The sequence below is a fragment of the Schistocerca gregaria genome, unplaced genomic scaffold, assembly GCF_023897955.1.
Source record: "Schistocerca gregaria isolate iqSchGreg1 unplaced genomic scaffold, iqSchGreg1.2 ptg000255l, whole genome shotgun sequence".
In the NCBI taxonomy this organism is placed as follows: Eukaryota; Metazoa; Arthropoda; class Insecta; order Orthoptera; family Acrididae; genus Schistocerca; species Schistocerca gregaria.
In genome coordinates this window covers 1,097,514-1,114,151 of record NW_026061761.1, presented here as the reverse complement: position 1 = coordinate 1,114,151, position 16,638 = coordinate 1,097,514, and the positions used below count along the sequence as shown (strand labels likewise).

General features: G+C 43.1%; 1 protein-coding gene across 1 annotated transcript in view; it reads left to right on the top strand.

The window, feature by feature from the left end:
• Nucleotides 1-16,638, top strand: part of LOC126305111 (uncharacterized) — a 371,181-nt gene that overhangs the window by 190,311 nt on the left and 164,232 nt on the right. Inside the window, exon 7 of the mRNA XM_049992019.1 lies at nucleotides 15,925-15,984. Coding sequence (XP_049847976.1) covers nucleotides 15,925-15,984 — 60 coding nt within the window. The remainder of the gene's footprint in view (nucleotides 1-15,924; nucleotides 15,985-16,638) is intronic.

Below are 16,638 nucleotides of genomic sequence, written 5' to 3'. Positions count from 1 at the left end.
CATTTGGCGGCAAAATCTTCGCCATAGTTTCTCTGTCACATAATTCTTCAGTGCTGGCGTCAGATGCCGCATTATCAATAAAAAGGATTGCATGGAGAGACAAATGATTTTCCTTTAGAAAACCATCAAACAGATTGAACAAACTGGCCGTGAAACCATTCTTTGAACAGCTTACCATCCATCTGTGCTTTTTTCTGGTTGCAATAATACACGGGCAGAGACTCCATGCTGCTGTTTTTAAAAGCTCTGGGCCTAGCAGATTTGCCGACCAGTGTTAAAGGTAGCTCGTCATTACCAGCAGTGTTGCTGCATGCTAATAAAGTCACATGATCTTCGGATATTTTAAAACCAGGAGCATGGTCTTTTGCTTTTGATGCGAGGCTTTTTGTTGGCAATGCCCTAAAATTAAGGCCAGTCTCGTCAGCGATATATATTTGTTGGGTAGAATACTTTCCCCTCTTATCATTTTTTCAAACTCACCCAATTATACCTTTGCTGCATCATGGTCTGAAGAAAGCTTCTCTCCAGTAATTGTTAGCTGACGGATTCCATGATGTTTTTTGAATCTGTGCAACCAACCATAATCACACTAAAAGACTCATCACCATTCATTAACTTCTTCAGGTAAAAAGCCTTGTCCTGAACCAGTGCTCTGCTCATAGGAGTTCCCCCTTCTCTTTCCTGCATAAACCAAAGGAAATGAACTTCATCAATTTTATCGTATTGTGACTGTCTCAAAGTCTGCCAAATTTTGAGTGTTTTTCCTGAAGACATTGCACAGGACTGTTCAAGCTTCACTCTGTTCTTCTTCCAATCACAAATAGTTGCTTTACCAACATCCAGTTCCATTGCCAGTTGAGATACATTCTCACCATTGCCTATCCACTTCAAAGCATTCAGTTTTTCTTTGAGAATTAACGTTGTATGTTTCCGTTTACGCCTGAACGAATACAATACAACTGTTACCGTGCCAACGATCGATAACTAACATAACCAAGCGCTTTGAGCCAACTGGCAGTGCACTGACCTCAGACAGTACAAAGGTCTCAACCATGCACAACAACAAGGGCAGGGAGTGAGAGTGAGCCATTGTTCCCACACTTGTTCCCATTTATTACCGTGGTGTATCTGCTTATCTGCTTGATATACTTCATTCTAGAAATGTGTTACTGTAATTCTGGCTAATCCGAACAAATCAGTTATCCGAACAAGGTTCGGTCCCAATTAGTTCGGATTAATGGGACTCTACTGCACTACTGCTAATACCACCCACCTGTTGCATAATGTTTTGGAGCACGGTTGCTATGCTAACTTTCTGCTCACCAGCCTCCAATGTTTGCTCTGTTTTCACTTCAGTAACAGTGAATGGTTCTAATTTAACATTGGAACCAGATGTCTGTTCCCTACTTATGTCTTGAATAGGAGTACTTATATTTTTCTCATCCTTACCTTTTTTTTCCTTTACAAGACCTGGTGCCAACTTAACAGCAGCTCATTAATTCACCATAAGTATCAGATACTTAATGTGGCTAACCTCTTGTCATTAATTTGACACACATCAAACATAAAATTTCCTCTCATACAATCATATGCAAATACTTTATCATCAAAATCTACAATCTCCTTTCTTTCACTTATTACAGGCTTATCACTTTTTTCCATGTTGACAATTTTCTTTCCATACACGCACACACACCAAACGAAGCAAAACACTGATTCGCTTTCCCTCCATGTTGTCAGCACAGCGAGATGTTACTAAGAGTACGTCTGCCAGAGGCTGCCAGCTGCAGTCCAGTTTCTGGGATCGCACATCACCGTCCACGGCTGCCAACTGCTTTTACTGCCCATCTGCTACAGCTCACTGCCCTGAGATGCTTCCATCGTCGTTCCTGTAGTCCACTGACTTCTCTCCCTGCTGTACCCTGACCCTCCACTAATGCTGTGTAAGTCCTTCTTCTATAGCATCATTGTCTGCCCCTTCACTCTATAATGCTAGTACCAGTTTAGCTGACAAAAGCAGTGTTGACAAAAATTTGACTAAGTACCTACCACGCAAAAGCCACGCAACTCCATTCTGTGGGCAGTAGCTGAAAGTTCATTAAACTATCAAGCATTCGGGATTCTTGCACGACTTGTTTAAAAAAATATCTCAAACTTCCTTTAAGTTGGTTTATTGTCGTATCTAATATCCCGCCATCAATTACGTGATGTTTCTGACTGTCACTTACAAGTTCACACCTGAAAGGATCCAGAACATATTTCGTCCGATCTGATATTTTGAACATCCCAAAGTCACTGATCCACAACTACTTGTGAGTAACACATTCAGTAGTTCAATAGACTTCTTATAAAGAAACGCTCGCCATAGTGTCTTGTAATCTGCATGAAACATGGCACGCAGAGTTTATGTATGACACAAAGTTTTGGTATGTGAATATTTCCTAAAATAAACCACTCACAAAGCTGAAAGTTTCACAAAATACTCAGCACTGTAGTCGCATTTCATCAACAACACGAGAACCGATCGAACGTGTGAATTTCTTCGTGCACTACCGAGCTACTATATTGACTCTTAGTGTTGAGGCACAAAGCCCTACTCAATCGCGTGGGAAATGCTGGATTCCTATTGTCTAGTGTGTTAAGCAGCCACTCAGATCATATTGAGCACTTCTGTACTCGCGATATTTCTAATGTCAGCCAATCAGATTACCACAAGTAATTTACACGAGAACTCTCGTAGCTCCGAAACTATATAAAATTTAATGAAAACAAAGTACAATTCCTTTCGACAAAATAAATTACTAATAAATTTTAACACTCAATGCCCCTTGTGGCTACCTTTTACAAAATCCAGCTCACCCGGACATTCATCATAAATCCCCCTATTGCAAAACAAGTTCTCACACATACATTTACATAGTTTTCATATAATATCACATCCTCACTTTACATATGTCCTGCATTCACTCTCTCTGTCCCTCAAACACTCTCACACAACCAAAACAGGATGAAATAGTACGAGCGTAATCCCAAAAGTAAGGTCTCCTAATTTTTTTTTTGTAAGTATATAGACCTGTTTATTTCTACAGTGGTTTACATCAGTTTACAGCTTGAATATTTAGCTATTTTTTGACATAATCACCATTTCTGTCGATGCACTTTCGTAGACATTGTGGCAGTTTTTGTATTCCCATGTCATACTAGCTTCCCGCTGTGTTGCGAAGAAGGATGCTGCCACTGGTGTGATTATTGATTATTGCTTGGTCTCAGGTGTAAAGTGGTGTGCTCAGGTTTCGTCACACATGTCAATTGAGTCCAGAAAGTTGTCCTATTGGGCTACAAGGCGGTGAAGAAATGCGCGGGAAGCATCATCTCATTGCCGCATGTGGTCCTCAGCATGCGTGGCACCCATCTTGCCCACACCTTTCGGTAGTTCAATGTTTGCGTTAAAATTTTGTCAGCGGTGCTTTGGTAAACCTCAGGAATCGAAGTGCAGGGATCACCCAGGGTGATCTGCAGCTCCTTACGCATACTTTTCTCAACCTTCAACACTGTCTCCTCCGAAATTGATGGTCTCCCGCTCCCTTCTTCATCGTGAATTATGGTCCGACCAGCTGAAAACTCTCTACACCACTTAGGAACATTTTTGATGTCCATACACAATACACTTCCGTCAATTGGCGATGGATTTCAATCGGCGCAGTGCCCTTTGCATTCAAAAACTGAATAGCTGCGCGCAATTCACACTTGTCGGTAACATCCAACGGGAGCTCCATTGTCAAAGGCTGCCAAGCCAAGACTGAGCGCCTCAGCGCGGCGTGCGCATGTTTACACACAGCACGTGAAGCGCTCTTCATAACAGCGTGACCAACTGCCACACAAAGTTCTGTACTTATAAAAAAATAGGAGACCTTACTTTTGGGATTACCCTCGTAATTTTCATAACGTCAGTTATCTGTGCCAATGAAACTAAAATAAAATTCCAGAAAATTTGATTATATGAATCTATCCTCTTGGTTTTAATTTCAGTAGGTACTATAGATGAACATATTACAGTCCCTAAGTCAGTTTTTCATTTCCAGCAGTATCTCAGGTTTTAAAAACAAAGATTCCAAGACTTACCAAGCGGGAAAGCACCGGCAGATAGGCACATGAACAAAACACACAAACACACACACAGAATTACTAGCTTTCGCAACCGATGGTTGCTTCTTCAGGAAGGAGAGGGAAAGACGAAAGGATGTGGGTTTTAAGGGAGAGGGTAAGGAGTCATTCCAATCCCGGGAGCGGAAAGACTTCCCTTAGGGGAAAAAAAGGACAGGTGTACACTCGCGCACACACACACACACACACACACACACACACACACACACACACACACACACACACACACATCCATCCGCACATACACAGACACATACACAGACACAAGCTGCTTGTGTCTGTGTATGTGCGGATGGATAGGTGTGTGTGTGTGTGTGCGCGAGTGTACACCTGTCCTTTTTTTCCCCTAAGGGAAGTCTTTCCGCTCCCGGGATTGGAATGACTCCTTACCCTCTCCCTTAAAACCCACATCCTTTCGTCTTTCCCTCTCCTTCCTGAAGAAGCAACCATCGGTTGCGAAAGCTAGTAATTCTGTGTGTGTGTTTGTGTGTTTTGTTCATGTGCCTGTCTGCCGGCGCTTTCCCACTTGGTAAGTCTTGGAATCTTTGTTTTTAATATATTTTTCCCATGTGGAAGTTTCTTTCTATTATATATTAAAAACAAAGATTCCAAGACTTACCAAGCGGGAAAGCGCCGGCAGACAGGCACATGAACAAAACACACAAACACACATACAGAATTGCGAGCTTTCGCAACTGGCAGTTGCTTCGTCAGGAAAGAGGGAAGGAGAGGGAAAAATGAAAGGATGTGGGTTTTAAGGGAGAGGGTAAGGAGTCATTCCAATCCCGGGAGCGGAAAGACTTCCCTTAGGGGAAAAAAAGGACAGGTGTACACTCGCACACACACACACACACACACACACACATATCCATCCGCACATACACAGACTAGGGGAAAAAAAGGACAGGTGTACACTCGCGCACACACACACACACACACACACACACACACACACACACACACACACACACACACACACGAACAAAACACACACACACACACACACACACACCTACTTCCTAAAATTCACAAACCCAAACATCCTGGCCGCCCCATTGTAGCTGGTTACCAAGCCCCCACAGAACGTATCTCTGCCTACGTAGATCAACACCTTCAACCCATTACATGCAGTCTCCCATCCTTCATCAAAGACACCAACCACTTTCTCGAACGCCTGGAATCCGTACCCAGTCTGTTACCCCCAGAAACCATCCTGGTAACCATTGATGCCACTTCCCTATACACAAATATCCTGCACGTCCAGGGCCTCGCTGCAATGGAGCACTTCCTTTCACGCCGATCACCTGCCACCCTACCTAAAACCTCTTTCCTCGTCACCTTAGCCAGCTTCATCCTGACCCACAACTTCTTCACTTTTGAAGGCCAGACATACCAACAATTAAAGGGAACAGCCATGGGTACCAGGATGGCCCCCTCGTATGCCAACCTATTTATGGGTCGCTTAGAGGAAGCCTTTTTGGTTACCCAAGCCTGCCAACCCAAAGTTTGGTACAGATTTATTGATGACATCTTCATGATCTGGACTCACAGTGAAGAACAACTCCAGAATTTCCTCTCCAACCTCAACTCCTTTGGTTCCATCAGATTCACCTGGTCCTACTCCAAATCCCATGCCACTTTCCTAGATGTTGACCTCCATCTGTCCAATGGCCAGCTGCACACATCCGTCCACATCAAACCCACCAACAAGCAACAGTACCTCCATTATGACAGCTGCCACCCATTCCATATCAAACGGTCCCTTCCCTACAGCCTAGGCCTTCGTGGCAAACGAATCTGCTCCAGTCCTGAATTCCTCGACCATTACACCAACAACCTGAAAACAGCTTTCGCATCCCGCAACTACCCTCCCAACCTGGTACAGAAGCAGATAACCAGAGCCACTTCCTCATCCCCTCAAACCCAGAACCTCTCACAGAAGAACCCCAAAAGTGCCCCACTTGTAACAGAATACTTCCCGGGACTGGATCAGACCTTGAATGTGGCTCTCCAGCAGGGATACGACTTCCTAAAATCCTGCCCCGAAATGAGATCCATCCTTCATGAAATCCTCCCCACTCCACCAAGAGTGTCTTTCCGCCGTCCACCTAACCTTCGTAACCTCTTGGTTCATCCCTATGAAATCCCCAAACCACCTCCCCTACCCTCTGGCTCCTACCCTTGCAACCGCCCCCGGTGTAAAACCTGTCCTATGCACCCTCCCACCACCACCTACTCCAGTCCTGTAACCCGGAAGGTGTACACGATCAAAGGGAGAGCCACATGTGAAAGCACCCACGTGATTTACCAACTGACCTGCCTGCACTGTGATGCTTTTTATGTGGGAATGACCAGCAACAAACTGTCCATTCGCATGAATGGACACAGGCAGACAGTGTTTGTTGGTAATGAGGATCACCCTGTGGCTAAACATGCCTTGATGCACGGCCAGCACATCTTGGCACAGTGTTACACCGTCCGAGTTATCTGGATACTTCCCACCAACACCAACCTATCCAAGAAGGCTTCCTCTAAGCGACCCATAAATAGTTTGGCATACGAGGGGGCCATCCTGGTACCCATGGCTGTTCCCTTTAATTGTTGGTATGTCTGGCCTTCAAAAGTGAAGAAATTGTGGGTCAGGATGAAGCTGGCTAAGGTGACGAGGAAAGAGGTTTTAGGTAGGGTGGCAGGTGATCGGCGTGAAAGGAAGTGCTCCATTGCAGCGAGGCCCTGGACGTGCGGGATATTAGTGTATAGGGAAGTGGCATCAATGGTTACAAGGATGGTTTCTGGGGGTAACAGACTGGGTACGGATTCCAGGCGTTCGAGAAAGTGGTTGGTGTCTTTGATGAAGGATGGGAGACTGCATGTAATGGGTTGAAGGTGTTGATCTACGTAGGCAGAGATACGTTCTGTGGGGGCTTGGTAAACAGCTACAATGGGGCGGCCAGGATGTTTGGGTTTGTGAATTTTAGGAAGTAGGTAGAAGGTAGGAGTGCGAGGTGTCGGTGGGGTGAGGAGTTTGATGGAGTCAGGTGAAAAGTTTTGTAGGGGGCCTAAAGTTCTGAGGATTCCTTGAAGCTCCGCCTGGACATCAGGAATGGGATTACCTTGGCAAACTTTGTATGTAGAGTTGTCTGAAAGCTGACGCAGTCCCTCAGCCACATACTCCCGACGATCAAGTACCACGGTCGTGGAACCCTTGTCAGCCGGAAGAATGGTGATGGATCGGTCAGCTTTCAGATCACGGATAGCCTGTGTATGTGCGGATGGATATGTGTGTGTGTGTGTGTGTGTGTGTGTGTGTGTGTGTGTGTGTGTGTGTGTGTGTGTGTGTGTGCGCGCGAGTGTACATCTGTCCTTTTTTTCCCCTAAGGGAAGTCTTTCCGCTCCCGGGATTGGAATGACTCCTTACCCTCTCCCTTAAAACCCACATCCTTTCGTCTTTCCCTCTCCTTCCTGAAGAAGCAACCATCGGTTGCGAAAGCTAGCAATTCTGTGTGTGTGTTTTGTTCATGTGCCTGTCTGCCGGCACTTTCCCGCTTGGTAAGTCTTGGAATCTTTTTTTTTTAATATATATATATATATATATATATATATATATATATATATATATATATATATATATATATATATTTGAAAGTATTTATGTTTTTGTTTTAAAATTTTAAAAGTGTGGTTGTGCTATTCGTAGAATTTGGTTTGCTAAATATGGAAAAGATCGATTAATAATTTATTGTACTTCCTCAGATTTGTTGAGAGTATGTATAAGGTATTGCAGACAGCGTTAGGAAAGTACACGGCTCCCTCAGCCCAGTAGCCAGTGTCAGCTGTGTTGGTGTAAGAACTGATATCTGCTCTTCTCCCGTGTCGATGGCAAGCTGTGCTTTCAATGCAAGATGACAACTCATAATAATTTGCCACGTTACAACCCCGCTCAGTGTTAATTTATTAGGGACTTGTTATGATGCTGTCTAGCTCCTTGTGTCCCATCCCTAGAAATCTCAAGGGAAATTTGTTTCAAGTTTGAATAGCCTCCCTGGTTGTGAATATTTCATTCTCACATGCACGAGCAGAAGTGAACTATTATATACAATTTGTTATCTCAAGACTGGAATTAGGTATTGATATCCTCCCAAGTTTAAATAAAAATTCAGTACATTAGCTAAATTTCATATGCAGTAATATATGGTCTAAAATGCACAAAAACAAATTCATAGCGAACCATATTTTTCACCGCAAGAAATTCAAATTTCATGCATGTGTGAAATATGACAGTCACTATGATGTTTAACGAAATTATAGGCACTTCATCACGAAGCTGGCCGTGTAAAGCTATAACTAATGAAAAACCAGTTTCTTTACCAAACTGTTTCTTTAAAATAGTGTGAGAAAACTTGCACAGTAGCCGATGTGAGCACTCTGATGTGAGATAGCTGGAAACCAGTGTGCTGAGCATAGGTTGGTTCAGTGGTCTTCCTGACTGACAGTGGCCTGCTGCAGTGTTCACAAGTTTTGCACCCAGCTGTCATGCCAGATGGCCAGTCCCGAGAACTGCCGGTACAGTTTGAGTGTTGGGGCTCCTCAAACACACAGGCAGAGACTGCAGGTATCCAAGAATCCACTGGAAACTCATGACCAGTCACGAAAATCTTCTTGCGTGTGGCTAGCTAATTTGGAGATAGGCCAAAACTTGAAGCGGAGCCCATGAGCCCTTGGCCCTTGCGAGGCTTTTTGCAACACCCATTCAAAATGATCAGCAGTCCCTTCCGAGAATGACGTCATGACTACACTCTTGTAAGGCGATGAATTCTAAGGGCTGTGTGTGGCCACTTATACCCACATGAATGGTACATCTTCCTCTAAGTTTTACATACTTCCCATTAGCCACCTTCAAAAGAGATGTTTTGTTGTCAATGAATATAATTTTCTGCAACTGGCGATGGTACTTCTCCGAAATGACTGAAGATAATTCTCCGTAAGAGCTTGGGCTGGTCGGCCTTCCAAGAAGATTTTTGTAGTGATCGATGGCGGAGGATTTTTCTCTTCAGTGGCCTCACCTCCAAGGAATGTCATACCCTTTTAGTTTTCGAGGTTAGGGCGGCTAGGTGGTCAGCTGGAGGTTCTAAACAGCGATGGAGACCTCGATTGATGTGTTTAGGAGCAACCTCTCCAGCAGAACACATACAGTATCTATACAGCTACAGAACATTGTAGTACAATGATTCTGGATATATGTGGATACTTTTAGAATGTATGCCAGTAGAGGCAAATGGGGGTATAATTTGATATGTAGGAACTGTATCAACATCTGTACACTTATAATTGCTCCATGAGGTTACAGTACAAAGCGAATATAGAAATTAAAATTGTACAGTCCAGATGAGTTTTGAACTCACAATGTTCCATGCAGCAGTTTAGTATCATAACCACTAAATCAAGGTGCTACTCAGCTTCTTCTGCGACAATATTCCAAACAATTTCGATTTTGTTGAATGCGTTTTTTGTTACAGTATGTTTTCTCGTGACCACAGGACCCACTGTAAATCTGCGCAATCTGTCACAGAACTTCCAACACTTGACATGGCGCAAGAAGACACCTTGAGTTCTACGCTTCTCCTCTTGTTCCGCACACTTAAACACATCCTGCGGTAGAAAATGGTGCGAAAGTGGGTCCACCGCGTTCTGTAACGGTGACTTCTTCTATCGGAGGGAGCGACTGCCCCATCGAGCATCCACTGACTGTGTGGCTAATGACAGTTCAGATAAGTTAGCAAAAATAGACTCATTTGTACCTCCTTTGCACTTACAAATCTGTCTTACTGTGTTCTGCAGATGAGGTTACTTTAACTGAGTACTGTAACCTCATGGAGCAATTATAAGTGTAGAGATGTTGATACAGTTCCTACATGTCGAATTATACCCCTATTTGCCTCTACCAGACTGGAGCTGACTTGAGGTGTTACAGGGGGGCGACTCACCATCTGTGTACAGGAGCAGTGCGGTACCTGCCGACTCGGCATGCAGGGGTCTGTCCGGGGAGCCACGTAGAGCATTTATTCACTCACTCGTGTTTTGATTCTCCTTCCGAGGTGCACCTGCTTTTGCTTGCTGTGGGGGTTTTGTCAACAGAAAACTTTCCATCCTGTCTTTTGGCAGATCTTGCAGTGTTGAGGTTGAAGATTGCAGTGAATCTGGACAAAGTGAAATCCAGGGCCAAATGATTGGATGTTTGATGATATCAAGGCCAATGAGATGACAGAGTACCAGGTGTATTGCACACTGTACAGCAAATCTGTCACTCTCACCAGCATGGGGAAGATGGCTCTCTTCAGCACTCTGAGGCAGTCGTAGCAGTCAAAAAGACAGCAAAATTCATCTTTTTTGCTAAACTTTGGGAAATGGAGTACTGTGATCGTTAAGTGATGCGTAGACTCTTAGAGGCTGGCTGTGTAACGTGACACCTAGATTATCTTTTGAGGATGTGTTTTGAGTGAGGTTGTCACCTCACATTACCCTGTATTTGCTTGGCCTCTAGCAGTCTTGGTTTTTATTCTTAACTAGTGCTTTGTATACCCTCACTGACCCTAATGAGATTTTATTTTCTGGGCAATTGTGTTATTTTTACCTGCCATTTTGATGATGCCGTGTGCTTTAAGAAGTAAGAGAAGAGAACAGGAATGCTGGGTGGGAAATCCTTGCCAATGAGGTGGCACTCCATAGTGAGCACCGTACTTTCGCACTCTCGTCCTACACTTGAGCAGTTTGATGTAACCTACCTTTTCCTTTTCGAATGTCAACTTTTGGCACTCATTATGGAAATTTGTCACAGGTTTTGCAGCGAGGGAGGAGTGGTGAGGTACACACTGCTGCCCCCATATACCAATGTTTTTGTTCTTCTCACTTCCTTTTTAGAGGATGAGGTCAGTTTCATTCGACAAAGGGATCCGTTTCATTAATCCCTCCTTGGTCACGTGCATACTACCTATTGGCAACCACTGTTCTTTGATTGATAGTATCACACAGATGATGATATTGTCTTATTAGAATGTTTGATTGTCTTCAGGCTGCTGGTACTTCCGGATCATGCTCCCTGTCATCTGGTGGGATAACTGCACATGACAAAGACGATCCCTTCACTCTCAGTAAGAAGGCAGCGACTGGTGAATTGGGGATCTCGCAGTTTACCATTGGGTTTTCATCTTCCACCCTGCACCTCCAATCTCCAGCCCTGTACCACCTCCACCACTGCCACTAACGTCCCATTGGCTAACAGTTGTATCGCAAAGTACCTGCCCTGGAAGACGTTATGAGGGAGGAAATATTATGGACACTGCTGGCCGTTGAAAAACGTGCGCTCTTTCCTCAACGGGCAAGCAGATTGCTTTGTTTCAGGTTGTGTTCCTTAATGACAATTTAACTAGTCAGTGCAACTCCAGTGCACCGAGACATTGTTATATCGTTTATAGGTTAGATCCATACTTTAAATAAACGTTCTCGCAGGTCTCGAAGGGGAAATTCTTGTAATCTCATGATGAGACCCATAACAAGGTGGCTCAGTTGCAGCAAATGGATTTTGCTCTCAGCTATTGTTACAGAATAAACAAATAGGTTGAAATGCACTACTTTTCATTAGCATTTTAGGCCATACCACTACTGCTGATATTTTGAACAGTTTTAAGAAAAAGTACTTATGACCTGAACCTTACCAACATGCTTCAAATGTCAATGGTTTGTCCAGACGTCAACTAGGCATTCTTGAAGGACTTGCATCTTCATCTGAAGAGTATTTGTGGGGACAGTGCATCAGATTTTATTGATATGAGATCTTGTGGTCTCCATACAAGAATGCAACGTTAAAGACTAACTGAGGCATTGTCCCTTTTCTGAGGTAGATTTGTAATGTTTTGAAGAATGTAAATGCAAGAAGAGCTGGTTATCTACATATATACTCCACTAGCCACCAAGCGATGTGTGGCGCAGAGGACACAATTTACGCCGAAGGCATATTCTCCCCCCTGTACCACACCTACCACCCCCCCCCCCCCCCCCCCCGCCACCCTTCTGTTCCACTCGTAGATCAGGCGAGGGAAAAATGATTGTCTGAATGCCTCAGTACGAGCTCTAATATCCCTTATCTTTGAATGGTGATGATTGCGTGATTTGAAATTTGGTGGTAATAATATATGCTGTACATCATCAGTGAAGATCCGATTTTTAGTAAGCAGCGCCTTCTGATTAGCACATCATCTACCTGCAAATGTGTCCCACTTCAAACTTTCTATGAGATTTGTAACACTCTTGTGATGGCTAAATGTACTAGTCACGAATCTTGCTGCTCTTCTTTGGATCTTCTTAATCTCTTGAATCAGACCCAACTTCAGGATTCTACCAATAAACTGCAACATAGATATCGCCTTGCCCATTATTTGTGTAATCTGATCATTCCATTTGAGATCATTTAGTATAGTCACACCCAGATACTTGACGGATGTTGCCACTTCCAAAGACTGGGCATTTATTTTGTACTCGTACATTAATGGGGATTTTTGTCTTGTTATACGCATTAGATTACACTGCCAGTCATTACACCACACATTTATTTTCTGCAAATCCTCATTGATTTGTTCACAACTTTCATGTGATACTACTTTCTTGTAGACTACAGCATTATCGACAAACAGTCCAATGCCACCGTTTATGTAAATCACTGCCCTGGGGCACACCTGATGATACGCTTGTTTCTGTTGAAGCCGCCCCATTCAGGATGACATACTACTCACTGTCTGTTAGAAAACTTTCTATCCAACCGCATATGCCATAGGATAGACTGTAAGCGTGCACTTTTTGGAGCAAGCGACAGTGCGGAACTGAGTCTAACACATTTCTAAAGTTGAGGAATATGGCATCAACCTGGGAGCCAGTATCTAGAGCTTGTTTTATGTCGTGCACAAAGACGGCCAGCTGTGTCTCGTATGACCGCTGTTCCCTAAAACCATAATGGTTTCTGCAGATGAGCTTCTCAGAGTTTAGAAAGGTCATTATGTCTGAACGGATGTTATGTCTGAATGGTTACTATAAGAGATTTAATGAACTTGAAAATCTGCCGTTTCCTAAAAAGTTTTGTTCCATGTGCAGGCTGGCAAACGAGGATGTGGTCGAATGGGGCGTAAAAGCCATTCCCTTTCTAAAGACTTACACAGACAAAGTAATGGAGCATTAGATTAAAATAGGTACTTACAGCTGGTGAACGATGTTGAAGTACCTCACAGATCCTCTGCTGCCAGTTAAAAGATCTTTTTTTTTGGTTTTGCTTAGGGGTAGGTCAGGCCCTAAGGTAGGTCATACCCTTTTTGAGATACTTCCAATGTGGGGCTCTTATGGCTCCTTTCCTGTTAGGTACTTCAACATTGTTCACCAGCTGTAAGTACCTATTTTAATCTAATGCTCCATTACTTTGTCTGTGTAAGTCTTTAGAAAGTGAATGGCTTTTACACCCCATTCGACCACATCCTCGTTTGCCAGCCTGCACATGGAGCAAAACTTTTTAGGAAACGGCAGATTTTCAAGTTTATTAAATCTCTTATAGTGACCTTTCAGACATAACAACATACGTTCAGACATAATGACCTTTCTAAACTCTGCTTTGTCTTCTATACTTGCTGATACAGTGTCTAAAAGTACTTAATCTTGATGAATTATGTGCTGCAAAATCGGTATGTGATATAAAACTTGATGATGGAACTGGTCTTATTCCTGCCAAAGAAGTTAACTTATGCCATTCTGTACAGTTTGATCTGAGAAAGTTGAAAGTGACTGCCAAAGATATTCAGCAAGCCTCCTACTGAAGTCACCTTTGTAGTATAGCATTTGCAGGTACATAAGCTTTTTTGATCCACCTACAATAAAAATGAGCCTGACAACTAATGAGAGTAGACTCTCAAATACCTCACAGAAATTATCTGCACAGAATTGGGTGAGTGCTAAGGACTGTGATAAAATTGAGAAAGAATTTGCACAACTTCCTGGTAATCAAGAATTTTTGAATTTCTGTGCAAGCTACAAGAAAAATGAGAGAATCGATCACTTTTGGAGAGACTTACTGGATGGTGATACCATCTGTCAGAATTTATATAGCTTTCTTCAAAAGGTTCTCATTTGGAGCCACAGTTGAATCTTTGTAGAGGAAGGTTTTCCATTAATAAAGAGTATGTGACAGTTAACCGAGAAATGAAGTCATCGGTAACTACTTGTCAGCTATACAATGGCCTGAAATCAGCTGACAATACGTTCAAGATTGAACTTAGCAATAGAACAACTGTGGATTATTGCAATGATCAAGATCGATATGGTCAGGCTTTCCAATGATAGCAATGTGAAGAAGTTGAATAAGCCAGATACCTAGATGGAAGAGATCCAGTTACATGTGAGCTAATGAACTGGAGCCCAAAAAGCTATGGTCCCCAGGTGGTACAGCTGCAATACTAACTCGAGTTAATTTCAGAGGTAAAGTGGCTAGGTATTTACACGCTAATGGGCTGTGCTCACTCGGGCAATTTGTGCATTGCAGCCTATATAATAAACACTTGCACCTCACCTGAAGTCTGTGCTGGCTTGCGGCTCACCCTGCTGTAATCTACTTCCTACTTTGCACATTTCTGTCTGATTTTAAATCCCGTAAAGAAGACAGTGACTTCCTCTTCATTCCGAATTAGAGTTAATAACATGTTCCTTACCTCTTTTTGTCAACATATCTGTTAACTCATCATTCAGATGTCAGGGTAGAACGGTAAAACTGCATCTGGAAATTAGTGAATTTTACTTTCGGAAACCTCTGGCAACCTTGAGACTAACCTCCATTCTCCTATTATTTGTGACATTTTGTTTACTTGGTTTACCTGACCAGATTATGGCCTTTGCATCATCTCTTACAGTAATTTTTGCACCACAGATACTGAATGGATGATGATATAGCAGTCAGTTGATAGTAATAGCATTAAAAGTGATGTGGAACAAGATTTGAATGTACCTGATGCCATTTGGATGAATAGGACTGACTAATACGTAATACCAGTAGTACAGTAGAACCTCATTCCTCCAAACTAGATACGACTGTAGGTCATTTGGGTTAATAAAAATGTGTAAATTTCAGAAACATTTACAGTGATGTTAGTTAAATATCATGACTGCTCGGTCAGTATACAGATAGAATAACACGACACACAAGCCCAGATTCTGTGCTAATCACGAGCATCCAGCTTGACTGTCGAGCTGTCCGAGCACACTCTGGGCCTGGCTCAAGTGCCGTATACGAGTATTTCCACCAGGGGAACAGAGTCGCCGGAGGACAGCAGCTCACCTTTAGTTTCTAAAATTTCCACTGCTTCTCTTCATGTATTTCTGAACTCGTTCCACATCCTGTAATGTTCTGCTCCTAGATGGCACGGACAAACAAACAAATTCAGAAGGAAAAACAGCAGAACCAGTGCCGGTGGAAATTTATAATGTAACAGTTGAGGTGGCTGCTCTTGAAAAGCACAAAGTAAATTTTCGACTCCTGGGTGTGTCACAAGTTTTAATTATTTGTGGCTTATCTCAGTAGATAACTTCACAAACTTTTTTTACATCATTTTTTAATCTTAAGAATTATTTGATGTTTTCAGGCCAGCACCCAACCAGGTCACATTCAGAGCCCCCACGAGACACAAACTTTCTTTACATCATTTTTAACTGATAAGAATTATTTTATGTTTTCAGGCCAGCACCCAACCGGGTCACGTTCAGAGCCCCCACGAGACATTCCTCGAGGAGGAAATTGTAAGTATCAGATGTCGCACAGCTAGTAGAATAAATTCTTGTCAAAGATTTGACAGCCAAAATGTCCACATACTGGCAGTTGTGTAGTTGAAATGTGGTTAAAGTAGTTTGTCACTTCCATACGGAGGGAGCGGATGGTAGTGTCGCCACGAGCATGTCCCGAGTGGGTGCCTGCAGTACCACACGGACCAGGCACGCTACTGCTGGATGATAGAGGGGCCAGCAGTTTGCACCGTATCTGCCAGACTTGCAAGTACATGTCTCCAGTTCTGGTACACACTGAAATTTCCACAGGTACATGTCTGCAGTCTCCGTTTCAACAACACACAGCACTGTAACACCCCTCTAGAAGACGCGAAACAGAAAGGAGCATTACATGTCCACTTTACTGTTGGGCAGCTCATCTTGTGACATGTTACAGTGGTGAGCGCTGTGCTGTAGGAACTTAAATATGTACCATTGCTGCAGAGGTGTAGCTGGGTGGAGAAAAGAAAAACTTATTTAAAAGTTTGGCTACCATTTGGACCTGCTCTGTTTTTCACATTGTTTCGATACAGTTTTTATAAGTGATATTTCACTCTCTAAGGTTTTGGCTAAATTTTAAAAGGAGAAAAAGAGATTAGCTGCACCCTTTGGCTTGTTGATAACCTGTAC